General features: G+C 41.9%; 2 protein-coding genes across 7 annotated transcripts in view; both read left to right on the top strand.

Moving 5' to 3' along the window:
* LOC120796341 (protein myomixer-like) lies at window positions 1-242 on the top strand. The gene has a single exon (XM_040139074.1). The coding sequence runs from the start codon at window positions 1-3 to the stop codon at window positions 226-228; it is 228 nt and encodes a 75-aa protein (XP_039995008.1). The 3' UTR covers window positions 229-242.
* A 117-nt stretch (window positions 243-359) lies between these two features.
* Window positions 360-18036, top strand: part of LOC120796340 — a 29650-nt gene continuing 11973 nt past the window's right edge. For 4 of the 6 annotated variants that reach the window (XM_040139072.1, XM_040139071.1, XM_040139073.1 and 1 more), the window contains exons 1-17: window positions 360-884; window positions 1558-1647; window positions 3054-3197; window positions 6287-6433; window positions 6990-7181; window positions 8058-8144; window positions 8385-8503; window positions 8611-8725; window positions 8818-8895; window positions 8997-9112; window positions 10483-10645; window positions 14483-14628; window positions 14732-14828; window positions 15305-15454; window positions 15717-15866; window positions 16551-16807; window positions 17871-18000. In XM_040139072.1, the coding sequence (XP_039995006.1) occupies window positions 384-884; window positions 1558-1647; window positions 3054-3197; window positions 6287-6433; window positions 6990-7181; window positions 8058-8144; window positions 8385-8503; window positions 8611-8725; window positions 8818-8895; window positions 8997-9112; window positions 10483-10645; window positions 14483-14628; window positions 14732-14828; window positions 15305-15454; window positions 15717-15866; window positions 16551-16807; window positions 17871-18000 (2682 nt within the window). In that variant the 5' untranslated portion in view covers window positions 360-383. The remainder of the gene's footprint in view (window positions 885-1557; window positions 1648-3053; window positions 3198-6286; window positions 6434-6989; window positions 7182-8057; window positions 8145-8384; window positions 8504-8610; window positions 8726-8817; window positions 8896-8996; window positions 9113-10482; window positions 10646-14482; window positions 14629-14731; window positions 14829-15304; window positions 15455-15716; window positions 15867-16550; window positions 16808-17870; window positions 18001-18036) is intronic. The other 2 variants (XM_040139069.1, XM_040139070.1) reach the window with 2 other exon arrangements.

Genomic DNA, 18036 nt, shown 5'->3' with positions numbered 1-18036 from the left:
ATGCCAGCAGTTTTCATCTTGCTGCGGTCCCTGGTTATCAGGCTCCTCAGTAGCAGACTGGCAGGCTCAGTGGCACAGTTCCTCAGGAGAAGCCTTTCTACAGGCGCTGCCCACCTTGGCACGGCGCTGCGCCACGTCTGGGACCGCATTCGATCCCAGGAGTCCAAGGAAGCCATCCTGGGCTGCGTGCTGTGCATTCTCAACATGCACAAGAAGGTGGAGAACTGAGCTCTCCCTCCACTTTCTGCTCAACCCTCTACTCGCCTGATGAACACAGACTGGACAATTGTTGAGTGAGGAGAGTGTACAAAGGGATGTGACAGACTTTTTTAAATGCTCATTTGGACTTCAGTGTATTTTGTTTTCTTATCAGGACACTGGTCATGTCTGAAAGCATTGTGAGGAAGGTGCAGCCCTTCACCATCGGGACAAGACTGTCAGTCCCCGCTGTGCCAAAATGCCAGGATTTTACACAGAGTTATCTGCAGAGCCCGAGTCTGGATAACTGCACGTTACAGCACAACCTGAACTCGCTCTACCTCAGTCGATCCCAGGTCTGTGGCCCACATGGCCCCTGTCTCGTCTCACCTATCGTCCAGCAGGTAGACTCCGTGAAGCGCAACCAAGAGCACATGGCAGCAGAGGACCACCTGAACCAGAACACTGCCTCCCCCTCTGCTGTCTCCAGATCCATCAAGAAGATCACAATCTCTGGGAAAAAAAGATCAGAGGACAAGTTGGCAGTGGGACCGACACAGCTTTCCATCACAGGGTCCACATCTGAAAACAACAATAACAACAACAACGTCAGAAGCACATCAGATCCACATCTCCCCAGGATTGTGGGAGTAAGCTGTGAGAATAAGCCCAATTCTCAATTTAAGGTAAAGTACACCCTTAATAAAGCAAATATCCAAATCTAACAACTAAATAAAACACGAAGGTGTGATTTCTTTTAAAATTGCGGCATAATTAAAAGGCACTTATCGGGATGAAAATTACAATTTTACTAAATAAAGACTAAATTTAGGTTTTCAAAGATGGGTGTAAATTGTTGTTTTAGGCACATAAGCTAGGTACATAAATATATCATTTACTTTGAACTGTTTTGACAAAAAGATGGCAATGTATCTACGAGCACAAGAAATAACCTCAAACTCTGCATGGAAAGTAGACATTTTGTACAATCTTTCAATGTACAGTCACATTCCCAAAGAACCAAACGGTTTTTCATGACATTAATTGTAGTTCAATCATTTTTGAGGTAGTGGTTGTAATAGTATATCTTTATAACATACTGTTTAACACCTTTATTCCAGCAGAATGTAAAACCTTGTAGATGATATCCAGAATTGATCGAGATTAAGAAGAAAATGTTACATTCATAGTGGTTATGGCACTTTTCATAGGCACGTGCACTTCCAAACCCTCTAGAAAATGCTAATCGCAGTTTGTCCCCTTTTCTTCCATAATGTTCGTCGTCCTGTCCAGATGGTTCTGCTCATTTACGGCTTATTTTTCAGAGCCTAAGCTGCATATTTTGTCTTTATGTTTCAGGTTTTACTCAGAAAAGACAGCAGTGATGAATTTCAGCCCACACACGGACAAGCCAGGGTGCAACTGAGCGGAGAGAGAAATGCCCAACAGGTAAGATGCAGCTAACTGCTCAATTAAAAATGACGAATAAGTAGCTTTTGAAAAACAACGAGTTTGTTTCATTTGATTTTAGTAAATGGACCTTTAATTTCAAAACAAAACAAACCAAAAAAAAAACTACTGTATGAGTATCATATTCAGCCTAAACTAATTTTCTTACATTGGGTGTTTTGTTGTTGACAATGGTGCTACTTTTCCCAACCTTATCCAGACTTTAGAAAAACAGTTGTTTTGTTGTGGGGCAGTGGAGTCGTAACTGCCAGCTGTGGAGTTGATGGATCTCTTGGAGTTAAGGAAGTGAAGTCATGTGGTGTGTTCGCCAAACTCATTTTATTATAATATACATTTGGATCAAAGTTACACAGAGTTGTAAAACGACTGTAAAAAAACGAGCAATCTGTCTCTAACGCTTCACAAATAGCCTGTTTTTATCTCTCGTTTGGCTGCAATTTATTAAAGAAACAGTCCACAGAATGAAAACAGTATAAGTATATTGTAGGATATTGTTTAAAGTCAGTGGACTGTTGGATTTGGCCTGTTCCTTGTTGAAGTCATCAGTGTGCGTTGTGGATGAAGTGCTGTGTTACAGCAGACCCCGCAGAGGCAGGGCTCACTGGAAAACATGAGGTCAGGGAAGATGTTAACAAAAGAAAAGGCTTGCTGAAGTCAAGTCCTTATAGAGGCTGGTTAAAATAACGCTCTGACACAGCAATAGCCTCATTTCCCCTTTTAGAACCAAAATCTACAGTAATCATTTACATCATCTCTTATTCTGTAGTCACAACAACACCTTTCTTTTCCTCCAATCATATATTATTCATACAAATGGAAAATAATGCTATTAAATACACAAGAGAAGGTGTTGGTGCCTTTATCCGTTCAGGGATGGAAGAGGGAACTCGATCTACCAAAGTCCTTCGAAGGTGATATGTTTACATGTAAGGCTGACAGTAAAAAATGTCAGACATCCAAGGATCTGTCCATTCCCGCTTCCTTCATGTGCCCAGATGTTTCCTGATTGGAGAGCAGCCGGAATGCTTGTCTATTAGTGAAGTTTTGCCAGTCGTGTTCATTTCATCTCATGTAGTGCTGACAGTAGGTTTTTGTTAAGAGGGACCTTGGGGCCAGTCTGACACATGTTGGTAATGTCTCTCAATGGGGAAAAAAAAAAAGAGTGTAATTAAAGTAACATGAATGGACACTTAAACATCCCCTTATTATGCGGTGATTATAGCTGGAGAGCTGTACCTCCTTCCTCTAGGTTATATCAGAGGCAAGCATCATCTGGTGTTCAGGTTTTATCCAGATAGAACGGCTAATGTTGCCATCAAATTTGTTCGGTAAATCAAATTGCAGTCACATTTTCAACACTTTGTCTGTGTTATGTGCTCACACAGATTTCAGTGCCTGAAGCGCAGAAGAAAGACCCTCCGAGGAAAGAAAGTCATCTACACACACAGAGTGAAGCGTCGGCAGCTGTTACATCGCAGAGTGACTGCTTCACACAGCGCAACTCGCTCTTCAACAAGGAAGTACTGCGGGTAAAATGTACCATTCTTACTAAACTTAAACCACCACGTTGTCACATGCTGCACAAGTTTGAATCCCTGTTCATGAGAAGCTAGTGCTGCACTTTCCACCTTGCATTTCTGTCTTCCCCCATATAATTGGAAACTAATAAATTGTTTGAGGAGGGTGTGCTTTTTCCGCTTCACTTTTCCAGAATATGCATATTTTGCGGAGGGAGATGTTTTAAATCATTTTAAAATTAAACTTATCAGAATCTCTCATTTCCTTTGATGCAAAAATGCTAAATGAAAAGAAGCTGGAGTGGGTTTAACTCAAAAGCAACAAGCTATGCTGCTGAGATTAAATCAGAATGGAAGCGGCCTGTCGCATGACCCTCCGAGGAGAACAAAATATGTACTGGGTTTTATTTTGTCCCAAGGACTGTATGAGCTGTGTTCGGTTGAGGGAAGAGAGGGAGGGGAAACCGCCACAAGTGAAGCAATTATTTAGGGATGAGATCATTGTTTGGCTCCATCTCTTCACGCCTATGGCCCAGAGAGACTCAGCCAAGCAGCACAACTGGTTGTGTTATCTCATCACTGCGTTCACCCCGGCATACAAGGACATTTTTCAGCGAGTTCGGCGGAGGGACATTTTGCCCAACACTTGGCTTTGTCATCAGACCTCTGTTGAGAAATTGTCCAAGTGATAGGCCGTTTTACTTCCAGAAACCAGAAATAAATTTCGGATGTGTGAGCTGAAAGAAACATATGATGTATGTATGTGTTGAAAACAGCTCTGTAGCAGGTCGTTAATGTTAACAAGCTTAGGAGCCCCTTTGCTCTTCGCCTGGAACTTGCAATTCTGTTGCTTTTAGAAAACTTTATTTGATGATGTACTTTAAATAGCCGTGAGGTTTTGGTACCTGGAGATCTACGGGTTTTACAAGGATTTGATTAGTGAAGTCAAGTCAGATTTTATTTACAAAGCCCAAAACCGCAAATCACAAATTTGAGTAAAGGGGCTTAACAATCTGTACAGCATTATGACACCCTCTGTCCTTACACCCTCGAATTGGACAAAGAAAAAAACTACTATTTCTAAAGAAAATGTGTTATTACAGTATTACAGTACTGTGGAAGTGGAAGTGAGCTTTCCAGGGAGAGACTTTTAAAGGCCTCAAATTTTTCAAACTAGGAGAGCAAAGCAGGTCACCACATGGAGAAGCATGGCTTCACTGAGGGCCATCTGTCTCCGAGGCTGCTCTGCAAAACATCTCGCCTTTCTCCTTCTGATTTTCATGATAGAGAAAGTGGAGAAACTTCAACTCCCACAGTCTTTTCAGGGCCAAGTTGAATTACTAGAGAGGCTAAAAATTTGGCTTTTCTGTAAACATTTTAGAAAGTGTAAAGATGTGCATACTTTGTCCTAATTTTTCAGTTAAAATGCTCAAATTTGGTGCCTTAGAAGCTTGTAGAAATTAAAAACAGTCAAAAAAAGAGTGGTTTCTTCTTACAATCACCAAACTTGGAATTTATTATGTGTCAACTGCAGCTGTGTTTTCTTGTGTGGCCATAGATTTTTCACAAAAAATCAGAAGCGGTGTTACAATCTGAACTGGATGCATTAGCTGTCTACTCTTTGTGGCTAGACTAAGGCCCAACTGTACATTTCGATAAACAGACCATTGTTGTGGAGAGCGGACAGGAAGAAACAAGGGAATCATAGACTTCCTGTATGAGGTCATTATAATGCCATGGGACCCCGTGCGAGGAGATAGGGGCAGGCCTGTTTTGTCAAGCTCTTTTCCTTCTGTTCAATCCAGAAATACCTCTGCTGTCCTGGGGGCCTTGTAAAGTTAATGAGCTGCCTCTCTGAGGAGAGTTGACATCACATTTTAATCTATAACTAAAAGTTGTCTAGGGGTCGTGTCATGTATTGTGTTGATGTTTTATTGATTCCAAAGCCGGGATGCTGTAGAGTCTATAATATTCAATATCAGTCACACTAAATTCCCAGGGAAAAATGTTTTGAAGTAATGTTATAATGAACTTATTTGTGTGCTTAATTGTTATTTGATATTCTGCAGAGTAAGAACAACATTGTGAAATATAAAGTTCTGCTGATTTGATCAACTTCATGACTCATTTGGGATCACTTGGAGAAGTGGGAGAAGCTGAGTTGATTTACTAATCCATGCAATAATTGTGACTTGGGTGTGTCATGGACTTCCCATACTGGGTTCTTTGCAGAAAACAAACATGTGAAGTACATGTTTGTTTTCTGCAAAGAACCACCACTTCTGACTTTGGCCACTTGGTTTTCAGTTCTCACTCCATACAGATGTTGCCAGAGAATTTAGCTCTATAAGACAAAGCCTTATGTAATGGAGTCCAGGGACTTGCCAAGAGAAACTGCTGCTCCGCATAATATGACATTGGAGAACAAAGGGGTGTTCTTGATGTGTGTGAGGCTCCGTATTACTCTAAGTCAGGGAAGACAGTGTTTGCTCTCCTGGTCAGCAGAAATAAGACTGTGTTTGCCACTGTTACTACCACTTTGTTGAGTGCACTGTCACACAGCGGAGCTCACACAACCAACAGGCTGTAGATGAGTCTCGGGTGTTAAAGCTCTAGGTATAAAAATTCAATTGAAAAACACTGCAAACGAAATCTGATGGTAATTTTTGTCACCTTGCAATGTGTAATATTGATCCGTACAACTCATCTGTTCACCACATTTATTTCACTTGTGCATTATAGCATCATTTCACTTTTTAGCACATAACAAAATATACAGAACTAACTCGGGGGCAAATCAGTTATTGTCACTACGGTTACTGCGAGGTCATGCATTTCTCGTAAGTGCACTTTGTATTGTTGCCGATCCCACGTCAAATAACAGTGTGAATGTGAAATTTATGCATTAAGAGTTAATGTTGCTTAATACAACCTCAGCGATGATATATTACATCTGCAATCTAAGATTTCACTTTAAAATGAAACAGAAAAATCATTGAACAGTTGAATCAGGTCCACAAACAGACCAACGTGGTCGACTACGCCGTGCACAGTGTAAAGCATATCTTAAACATTTTTGTCCGTGTCGGTTTGTGATGTAGGCGGAGGCGTGGATCAAAGGCAAACTGCAGGATCTGAAGGATGGCTGTAATATTCAGCGCTGCCCCCTGCAGGACTGGGAGGAAGCCTCGCAGACGCTCCAGAGGGACCTCAAAGACTTTGAGAACACACTAATCCAACTCAACCAGGTAACAAAATGATTAAACAAGAGGCTGGACTCTCACTTAAATACTACCATTTTACCTGAACAGGCACACCAGAGCAACACACATCCAAAAGGAAATAATTATTTGAACTTTTTAACAGGTAATGGGGATCTGAATGGAACCATTAATCACTGTCTTTGTTGCTAAAAGCGCGTGTTAGCTCACACAACACTTAACTTAATAGTCTCGTAGGCATTTCAAACCAGAGAGAAAAGCAGACCCTTCAGTGTTCCAGACGGCTCTGTCAAGCCAGTTTATACTTTCTCCCTCCGGAGAAAATGTTTGGAAATGGTACATTACTGATAATTAACCTTCCCTGACACTCAGACAGCCCAGGAAAGGTAGGAGCAGAACCAGGATATTTTTCAAGGCTATATCCAAGATATGAATGGCAATTTTCCAACAGTTGTGAAGCAACGACTCTGCCAAACTTGAGGCATCAAAATGTACTCAGCCACTGTTGTGTTTTAGTCTGGCTGCTCCATCTGCGGTTTAACGAATATGAACTTTGACTCTATGTGTCTTTCTGCTTCAAAAGATGGGGGAGCAGTTGATCAGCAGGCTGAACCCTACGTCTGATCTGGTGAAGAAGCAGCTCAGCCAGCTCAGGGACCAGTGGCAGACCCTTAAACAGACGGCTGCAAATCAGACGAGGGCCCTTGGTGGAGCCAAGAACCTGCAGGAGTTCAACAAAAAAGTGGATAAACTGGAGGCATGGATTAAAGAGAAGGTAAAAAAAAAACATTCCTCTCTTTTTCTCTTGTTATACTGAGTTTACGAATTACATTTCACTGCAGAGTGAAGGCTATTTTTGCCCCTTTTGTCATCCTTTTAAGAGCCAGTTCTATTGCTCTATTGAGTAAAACTTTTGCATTTATTGATAATAATGGCTGTTTTTCAGCAAGTTGTGCAGTGTGGTATTTTATTTTATTGTTGATTGCATGATGCTAGCATTTTCTATTGTTTCATCCGTGTTCTCATCTTTAAATTTTAACACTAATGTGAAACAGGATGAAATGTGAACTGAGTACTTCAGATTATTGAGTTATTTTTAAAGCACCTTCATTTAAATTTCACAGATAGTTCACTCATGAGTCTGAGTGGACGGACAGCTCTAATCAACAGCTGCCCGGATAATTGGCACAAAAAAACAGCACTTGCTAATACAGGAAATTAGCTCAGCATCCTGGATATCACTTGTTTGTGTATATTCACTGGTGTAAAACATCTGCCTGTCATTATCAAAAAGCAATCATCTACTTTGTTTTAGACCTGTGTTTATCTCCCTGATCATGTCCATGTCTGGCACCAGGGAACTGATGATTGATAATGGACCTGAGGGAATGTAATGGAGGACGTTGCTTATGAAGTCAATAACACATCCATCCCTAGAGGAGACAGTATTCTCCATTTAGTTCCTCTCAGTCTTTCCTTTGCACATCAGTATCAGGTTCAAAGTTTCGCTCCTAATGCTGATGGCTATTTCTGTTTAGCATCCTCCTTGGTAGCAGGGGTAATGTTGTTTAATCCTGGTGCCTCTGAAAAGAAATAATGGTTGGGTTCTTAATAAATGAGGGGTATAAACACCGACTTTTATGTGTGCCAGCAGGAAGAGGAGCAGTCTCTGGTAAATGTCCTGGGGGAAAATGTTGACAAAATGCAGCTGACCAGGAGAATTTTAGATCTGAAACAGGTGAGCATTGTAAAGGAACCAGCAAAAGAACTATAAATAATTAACAGAAAAAACAGTATACATGCTAAACAACATTTTTGAGGTAAAGTTATACACATTCCCATATGTTAATGGTTTATTTTACGATTTTGCGGAGGTTTCCAAGTCATTTATCTATGGCTGACTGTAATTTGTCTCCCAGGGTGTATGGTAAAGACAGCTGAGGTCATAGTTGGATTGTGTTCTACTGTTTCCCTGCAGGATGAGCAGCTGTACAGAAACCTCCACGAGGAGATCAACCACTTGGCCCTAAAACTGGAGAAACAAGGGAAGACAGATGGCAAAAACATCTCCAGCAGGAGGAAACACATCAATAAAATGTACACACTGACCCTTAAGTTGAACTTGTATGCTGCATGAAGCATCTACAATCTAGTGATTAACTGAATACTGAACTTATCTGTATTGCCATCTGCTGTCTGTGTAGGTGGCTGAAGGTCCAGTCTCATCTAAAAAACTACCATGAAAATCTTCAGCTGGCACTGGAGGTGTCCTCGTTCTACCAGCAGGCCGATAATACATTGTTTGCTATTAACAACATGGTAAAATTCCCTGGCAGCTTCATTGTTTCTGTCTACTTGGAGCTGATATTCACATTTTGCTCACATGTACCTTTACACATCTTTTCTTTCAGAGGAAAAGCATATCTGCATCCAAAGAGCTGGACAGCCTTGGAGATAGAGAAATCCGGGACATTGCCAGTCAAATCATGGTAGGAAACATCTCTTCACTTAAAGCAGCACCACTTGGTCAGATCCTGAAAGTGTGTTGCAGAAGCCTTCTCTAACTAACCTACAGGCCTGTGTGTGGTAGATGCTAGATGTGAACATGTCCCAGCTGTCTAATCTCCATCCTGCCCTGGCTGCTGGTGTCACACAGAAGCAGAGGGAGGTGAAGGACTGCTGGGCACTTCTTACGAAGGTTTTCAGGTAAGACAGCAGGCCAAGGAAACCACCGGCAACTTTGGTGGCCCTAAGAATACCTCCGCCATTTCACCCAGTAATTGGTCCTCCACAGGTTTTCATTGAGCTGAAACTTTTTTTTTGCTGCTATTACTCTTCTGGTACCTGACATTTAAAGTCTGCACTGGCAAAACCTAGAAGTTTTCCAAATGAAAGCGAGCTTTCTCTTTCTCTTGATTAGCCATGTTTATCTGGGCTTGAGTCGTTGAATAATTATAAGCAAAGTGAAGGACCGGTCTATCCGGGTGTCTGGAAACCGCCTGCCAAGTGGAGCATCACTCACCACACACTTTTTGGTTTATAATGTTCAGTTTTCTGCACTGTTTTGGAATTTGAAAAAAAAAAAAGACTACTGTACTAGGTGAATAATTTTTTGGCTTACTGAGTTAAGCTGGCAACATGGTTTGTTCCCTTCTCACTATTAAAATCCTGCCATCATCTTAAATAGTATACTAAATCTAAGATGAAACATATTTACAAGAATATTTTGGAATTTTTACAGCATTTGTAGAAAAGATGTATTGTTATTTTAATAGCCTATAGTAAGAATTCAGACTATTGCATCATTATACAATCAGAAGCAATGCCGCATATACTTAATGAACATTTAAAATCTCCGGTAAATTTGGAACCAAACTACAATAAATGACATACTGATTGTGCGGTGGTGTCCTTACTGAATTTCTGACATTGGTTACAATACTGCAGCAAGCATAGTAAAACATGAGGCATCCTTTGAAATAATGTCTGAAATATGAAGGGCCTCTTCTGGGAAGCATCAGTAAATTTCAAGGCAATCTGCCTACTGGATTTTTGATGTTTCTTGTATAAAAGTGGGAACTTGATGACGGCGATGGTGAAGAAAAAAGAAAGAAACTTTATAACTTTGTTATAAAGTTTAATCGCTAGGATCCATCTTATCAGGATTATGAATATCATATCAGTCTGGCCAGTAGTTTTAATGTTATCTTGTACTGCAATTAAGCATTGGACTGGCCAACAGATAACATTGCAATCCTTATATTCTACCTGGGCAAAAAAGACTGAACATTTTCCATGTTCATTATAATCCTCTAGTCCACAGTTCTGACATCCATCTCTAACATCTCCTGCTTTCCAAATATTTTTCAGGCTGAGAGCTTCTCATGTCAGTGGGCTATCTTTAGATCCAAATATTACATCATCTCATCTGTCTTATTCGCTGTGGTTCATTGCTATTTAAACCAAATAACACAAACACTGGTAGAAAAACTTAGAGCCATAATTGGAGTTCACCATGGGCCTCTGAAGCCCTGCTGTCAGCGCCACAGTAACCTCCTGCTCTGCTCGTCCTGCAGGAGTGACAGGACCACACTCCCTCCCACTGGCTCCACTTTCACCAGGGAAGATGCTGACCCCCTGACACTGGCCAGAGAACCCCAGTGCAACGTGGGAACTGAGACACAAAGGATCATGGGAAAGGAGGTGAAGGAGGAGCAGAATCGTCTGAAAGGCTGTGTGGTAAGTTGCTCTGGTATTTCATTCTATTACTGGAGAAACCACACTGTGGCTCTTGACTGGGGGAGAACAACGCCATCAGTGCTGGCAAAGGATGAGCTCAGCCTCTTCCAGTGCAACGACCTCTGTGGCTGCAGAATGTGACGCACTTTGTCCTGGTTTGGAAAATGCTTGATTTACAATTTTAGCAGGTTTTTCCTAAATAACAGTATTTCTGGGGTCTGTCAGATGTGCTGTAGGGCAGTGGTTTCTATTCTTGGCACCCAACATACTGCTGGTTTTCCATCCTACCAGGTAGTTAGTTGCATTTAATAAATTTATCTAATGTCCCAGTTCTGAGGAAGCCCTCGATAAGATGGTTAAGAGGAATACCAGTTTGGCTCTAATACTCAGAGACCAGTGCTGTATAGAATAGAGCAATATGTAAATTTGTTTTCTGTTTTCCTGCCAGGCTTTTCTATCTCTTGACACAAACTTCAGTCTGCAAACATTATGAGTATTAACCTGTAGGAGTCACAGGAAGAGCTATCAGAGGTGTTATTTACCCTGGCACAAAAATTCCGTAAGTTTCCATGAAAAATGTCAAGCCGTGACTGTACAACATGGTTGAACGGTGGGCCAGAGCAAATAAGCTTTTCCTGCCGACCCAAAATTTCACTTTACGGTAGAATAATATCTTGGCTTTCAACAGCTCTGACAAAAGTACATAGTCATTGGATTCATACTATATTAATAGATGGCCTGCAGGTCAATGGAGGGGGAGTGGTCTATCTGCAGAGCATGAGGATTTCTCAGACATGATAATCCTATTCTTGGAGGCCTACCAGAATTTTATTGAGCACATGGGTGCTCTTATAGTAATCCCACTGCCCATAAACCTACAAGGAAATACTATTTGCGTCTTTTAGAAGAGGAGGAATTCAGAAACTTAAGTGTGTGGTATGTGAAAAACCAGTAATTATGTGTATATTTAGTCTTTTAAGTTAGCACATTGAATCTCTTCACAGTCCGTAAGTAAATGCACATTGGCTATTTATATTCAGGCCAAAGATATCCCATAATGCAAGGCTCCCCTCCTTCTGTTGACCCTGAGTTCTAGTGAAGTTCCAGCTGAGCCTCTGGCCTTGTTTTGCCCAGTGAGAAAGTGCCCAGATCCTTCACTCTTTCCATTTTCCCTGTTTTTCTGGTTCAGTTTATTTCCCTGCTCATGTTTTTAGGCTCTAACTGGCCCCGTGGCCTCGCACCTGTGACAGGAGCCCGGCAAGCCTGGCTCAGTTGTTTCTCTCAAAGGGTGCTGAGCTTGTTGGCATGGCTGCCCTGAGCCCTTTCACTGCAGTTAGTAGTCTTTATTGCACTGGGAGCTATGAGTTACCTAGGTACACTGTCTATGGGAGCCCCACTCGTTACTCTTTATGGAAGGATTAATGAGACACTCCAAACAAAACCCGGGAGCCAAACTCAGAGCCAGGCACAACCACCAGTTGAACAGTAAAAGTAATTTGTCACATAGTTTTGCAGTGCTTTAACTTCATCTTCCAGGTGTGCTGAATTAATTACAGTATTTTTAAGGGTACGAGATGCAGCTGCACAGGTTTGTGGGCTGGTAGTAACTCTGAGACATTTGCATATGTGCTGGTAGATAGACTTTCAGTGTATCTGCAGACACATTTGCACAAACACACTTTCTTTGTCGTAGTCTCCACCTCTGGTAAAACTTGACTCCATTGATTAAAGGTAACTGTAAAGGTAGGAGTGTTTGTATGTGTATGGGTACATGCATAATAATCTAAATGTCCACGTCTGTGTTAGCAGTGGTATGGCCTCTTGTTTCTGGAGGTAAACATGGCTATCGTCTGTTTCTCAGGCTAATTGTAGCCAGATGTTGAGGCTGCAGACCAGATGGGCTTGGTGCTAAGTGATAGTTCTTGGCTGACATCACTACATAGCACTTTGCAGAAAGACACACGGGAAGAGGAGCTCAGTAGAAAACAGATAAGAATCTACAGTACCCAGATAGGGAAAAGTATGCTGAAATAGGAGATGATTCGATGAGGCCAAAAACACAGAATACCATTGAATATGACATAGAAAATCACTAGACAGCTAATTTTTGCTGTGGCTGACATAATTGTTTTTCATACGGCAGATTTGGATGTTGAGTGCACCACAGGAGTTATTTACAGTGGAAGCCACTGTGAAGGATGAAGGACAGAAGTAAATATCTGAGGAGGAGACATCAGCGATGGTTATCAACCCTGCCAAATGAATCACACAAGAATGTTAGTTTTGCAGCTTTAACACATAAATGGGCTGATAATGTGCCTCTCTGAAACTCAGACGTGCCCATAAAATGACTGGCATGTTAGAAAAATTATGTGAGACCCCTTCAATTTACTGCATCTCTTGCATAATTTTGGAGGTGACACTTTCCTGTCTGAGTCATTTCTTCTATAAGCCCAGTCAGAAAATAACATGGTCAAATTAAATCTACTCCATAAAACACTATTATTTATGTTGTTTTTTTTGCCTTTTGGCTGCTGCAAAAATTAAGCATCCCTGATATTTTTTTCAACTTGAAAGCATTAACAGATGCATATTTGCCTTGCGGACTGTTGCACAGACCTTACTTGTGCCAGCACTGCTTTTACTGGCATATGTAAAAGACATTATGTTATGTAGAACAATTAACACAGCATGGTCGGCATTATTCATACAGTTAGACAGAGAAATGGCAGCATAAGAAAAGGTTTTACTAAATTCACACTTTATTTATTTCTGCTATATTTAATGCCATCCAGATTTGATAAGTAAAGCAAATAAAACTTTATTTTCAGTTAAAGTTACAACCCAATACAAGGACGTACAAACAAGTACATACCCATAAAGAAAAGAAAACATTTTAAATTAGTGATTGCTTTTACTATCAAACACGCATTCTCGCATTGGTTCTGTTGGACCCTGTTGCAATACAATTTATTTGACAGTCTTTTATAGTGGACTGCAGATGGTAAAAAGACCAACTATCAGGATGTCCCACTCTGTAATAGTCCAGATACATGTAGCTCTCACTGGAAACCCTACTGCAGAGTCCTTTGGCCAACCTTTAAAATACTCAGATGGTTGTAAAAGAGACTTAGTAGTTGTTGACGTCTTTAATATATTTCTGCGTGTAGACAAGGTCTGTAGCTCTGGTCATGACCTTTCTAAAAACTCCACTGCATAGCTCTAAACAGAGGCAGAGTGGACGGCCATTGAAATCTGTATCTAAGGCTGGAAAAGCACTGCTGCTATTTTAATGAGAATTGGGTATAAGGGATTTAAAAAAGGGTTGAATCTCCAATTGCAATTGCTCTTTCGTGCTTTTTAGTCATCAGTGGTATAGCACATGTTGGCAACCTTGTTAGGCTTAATGTGATCATTCATAAAGAAATTATAATTAATTTAAACTTTTGCTGCCATCTATAGTATTTTATTACAAACTGTGATGCCGTCAAACAGAAAAGGCAGCTTGTATCTTTAGCTTACTCTGGGTTATTTCACTAAGAATAGCCAACCTTTGTAAGTATGCTTTGGGTAATTTACAGGAGAGACTTTACTCTACTGTGGGCAGATGTTGTCCAGCCTCCAGCCACATTGTAACATTCACATTAGCAGTGAGCTACTGCAAAGCCTCATTGTCTAGTGTCTGGTCACAGCATAAAATCCTCCATCTGAAAACTTTATGCATCCGGTCAACATTTATTCGGTGGATGGCTGACAGAAGAGGCAAACCATTACTCACATGTCATGTTGCTGATCTTTTAGATTTTCCTACAGAGACGTTCACTCTTTTGTCCACAGAGTACGGTTGAATGTGGGAGTGGTGGGAGAACACCGAGTAGCCTAAGCCAGGAACAGCAATCAGTGAACCACACCTCGTCGCCTGTGGGAGACGGCCCTGCCTGTGCAAATGATGTCATCGTCAGGCATCAATTGAAGGGGGAAAGGTGACATTTCAGCCTGCCTTCTCCCGCTCTCTCTGTGACTTACATAATGAGAGGTATTTATGTAAGTCATAATTGGAGTCACATGCCTGTGTTTTCTTTGCAGCAGGAAGCCCAGAGCAGAGCCCAAACTTGCCACTACTCCTCAAGGCCACCCACAGCTTCCCATACAGCTTCAGAAGTTCACCGTGTCTGCTGACAAGGTGACTTGAGCCCTGCCAGGCACACCCACCTGCATTTCCCTTTCCTCCAGAAATCACCTTTCCAAACTGTCTGTATACTCTGCCTGTGTGTATTCATCTTGCATAAAATCCTGTGACACCAACCTCAGAATTCATGTCAAGTCAGCACTGCAGTTGTACTCATCAGTCATTGCACCGTTTTCTCTTAACCAGCCGCAGACTTTATGTCACATTTTTAAATGAGACTAAGTTGTTTTGTGTTCAAGTGTGACTTGTTTGTCACTTTTTTCTCATTTCCAGTAATGGTCTTGGTTTTTTTTTTTTTTTACAAATGCTTTGAGTGCCTTTATAGGTCAGGATGGGCAACATCACCTGGATCCTGGTTAATGTGGCTTTTAGCAGCTAAATGCCATTTTTGTTGTTCTGTAATCAGATAAATTCCTCATTTAAACTTTTACCCTCTCTAACCCTTTCCCTTTCCCCGTTCTCCATGTCAGACTCTGTCCTGGCTGAAAGACAACGTGTCCATGGCAACACAGGTGTGTTCAATAGCCAGCTTCGAGGGGCTGGAGGCAGCCAGGAGGTGTCAACACACTCTGGAACAAGAAATCCTCACTAACAGAGCCAGGATAGAGGTGGTCAAAAGGGTAAGCTGAGGCGAACCGTCACATTCAGTTTCTCTTAAAACATACGCAGTGGATGAATGCCTTGAATGAAAATATTCCCCATATTTTGCAAGCTGGGCACCCTGACAGGTCTGGTTTGTGTTTTAATCAAGTAACGAGCTGAGATTTCAATGGGGGAGACAGTTTTAGTAACCCAAAGCTTCAGATTAGGTCTCTATTTCGAAACATAAATCCCAGTCCCAAATCATCACATGCTTTCATCAGTTCAATGCCCCTTCCTCAGGAGGGCCACGGGCTGGTCCGTGCACAGCACCCAGGAAGCACGAAGATTGAAGAGTTCCTCGGCCAGCTGGAAGTCCTGTGGGAAGAACTGCGGAGGAGGCACCAGAGGAACGCCGTGTTTCTGCAGGCCTCAGAGGAGCTTGGTTTTAGGGTAAGATTCATAAAATATTTGACAACAAGCACTCGTTTAGTCATACTAAGGCAATTACTTACCTTTGAAGTTATAAGGGAATTTTATGGTTATGATGGATGATTCTGGATCAGTTCTCCCACTTTAGTGAGAAGAATAGGATTATCATGTCTGAGAAATCCTCATGCTCTGCAGATAGACCACTCCCCCTCCATTGACCTGCAGGCCATCTATTAATATAGTATGAATCCAATGACTATGTACTTTTGTCAGAGCTGTTGAAAGCCAAGATATTATTCTACTGTAAAGTGAGACACTTTATGCTGGCCCAGAGCCTGGGCTGTATGCAGGCACTCATGTTTAGAAGCTCATTTACTTTACCACCTTATACCTTACACCGGAGTCTGTAAGGTATATCCCAAGCAATTTATGAAGGCTAATCCAAGGTATATAAAACATATAATTCAATCAAGTGATGGAAAGAGGCTGCAAATCCACCCAGATTGATGACTTAGTTGGAAATTGTGAATCTTGTAGTACAAGAGATGTAGGTCAGAGCATGGTCTACATCCATCAGGTATACCTATTATTGTCTTCTGTGTACAGTGTATCACATCTGGTTGTTTTCGTTGTACACTAAATCACTTGCAAATCCCAGCAGCAAAACCTCTACCGTATTAGCCTCTCTGTTTCTCCGCTGCATAGGTAGTAAAAGTGCTCCAGGCCCTGGGCAGCCTGGAGGCCTGGCTGGAGTCCGTGGAGCTTTCCATGAAGGAATCTGCGCTAGCCGGTGATCCTGAAACAATGAGCATGGCTGAGAGGGAGAGCTGTCTGCTGGAGAAAGAGGTGGCTGCACGCAGCCTGGAGCTCAGTACTCTGAGGAAAGAGGTGGACCACCTCCACGGCCACAGTCACCCACACACACAGTGCCTGCCAGCACGCATGGAGGAGGTGGAAAGAAAGTGAGTTTTTCAGAGGAGGGGAGGGAAAGGTCATCAGGAGTAGCCCCCTGATGTCTCTCATCATGGAAGATTCATGTTATGGATGAGTCATCAGACTGGTAGTTTTGCTTGTCACTGTGATCAGGAAATAAAGTAAGAATTTTGTCAGTGTTTCCAAGAGGTCACAGGTTTTGGGCTTGCCATGTCTGCAATCCAACATGGAAGAGTTTATTCATAAAAAACCCAGTTCTTATTTAAGACAAACAGTTTCACCATATAAACCACAGAAATATATATCCATAGATCTCATAAGCTGCTTTTTTCTCTTACCTGGCAAAAATATTCTCCATGCGCTCACTCGTTGCAAGGCTCAAGTTTATTCATTTGTGATTCATGCAGCACTTAGTGAGGTCTACCCCACAGTCCTGACATGCACTTCACCCACAGCTTGTCAGTGTGTGTCAGAGTCACCCATTCCATGTTTGCAAGATGACGCCTCTCTTTGGTTGGCCCTCAAAAGACAGGTTGTTGCCATGGACTCTCAGTAAAACCTTATGATGTTGGCCTTTTTTACTGGACATACCTATGTCCATAAACACAAGTTCAGACTCTGTAAAGAACACAAAGCTGACCAAAGAAAATACAGAAACAGAAAGTGTTTCCAGGGTGGGGGTGTTATATGGGGCAGGGATGAACAGTCTGAGGGACCATTAATGCAGGTAGAGGCTCTCACTAAGCAGCTGTAAGACACTTGGGATGATGTCATTATTTAACGCTACATACAAGCAACTTAAGGCTCATTGATTCTGGAAAAAAATACCCTTTCAAATTGCTCCCTTTACCACCTCAAGTATAAACTCTGCACGGACAGAGTACCTTCATGTCCTCGAGTGCAGGATATGTTTATGTGACACGTGATATAGGATTACATGATTGCTCTAGCATGATGACTTTCACTCAGTATGCTGCTTGTGGTCTCTGTAATGTGGTTCTGCTAAAGGATGTAGGGTTGTGTGTGCGGATGTGGATTACAGTTAAGGTGTAGGTGGTCATTAAAACATTCCTGCTGGCGTGTGTTTCCCAGGTACCATCGTGTCCAGAGTGCCCTGACCCAGCAGAGCTCCGAGCTGCAGGACACACGAATGCTGACTGAGTTCCTGGAGCGCGTGGAGCTGGAGGAGAGCCAGGACGGTTGCCAGTATAGCCTGGGCCAGGTGAGAAACATCTCATCAGAGGTGGGGCTCAAAGGG

The sequence above is a fragment of the Xiphias gladius genome, chromosome 11 (genome assembly GCF_016859285.1).
Source record: "Xiphias gladius isolate SHS-SW01 ecotype Sanya breed wild chromosome 11, ASM1685928v1, whole genome shotgun sequence".
Taxonomy (NCBI): Eukaryota; Metazoa; Chordata; class Actinopteri; order Istiophoriformes; family Xiphiidae; genus Xiphias; species Xiphias gladius.
Note: the sequence above shows the minus strand (reverse complement) of the source record. Positions and strands in the feature narration are given on the sequence as shown.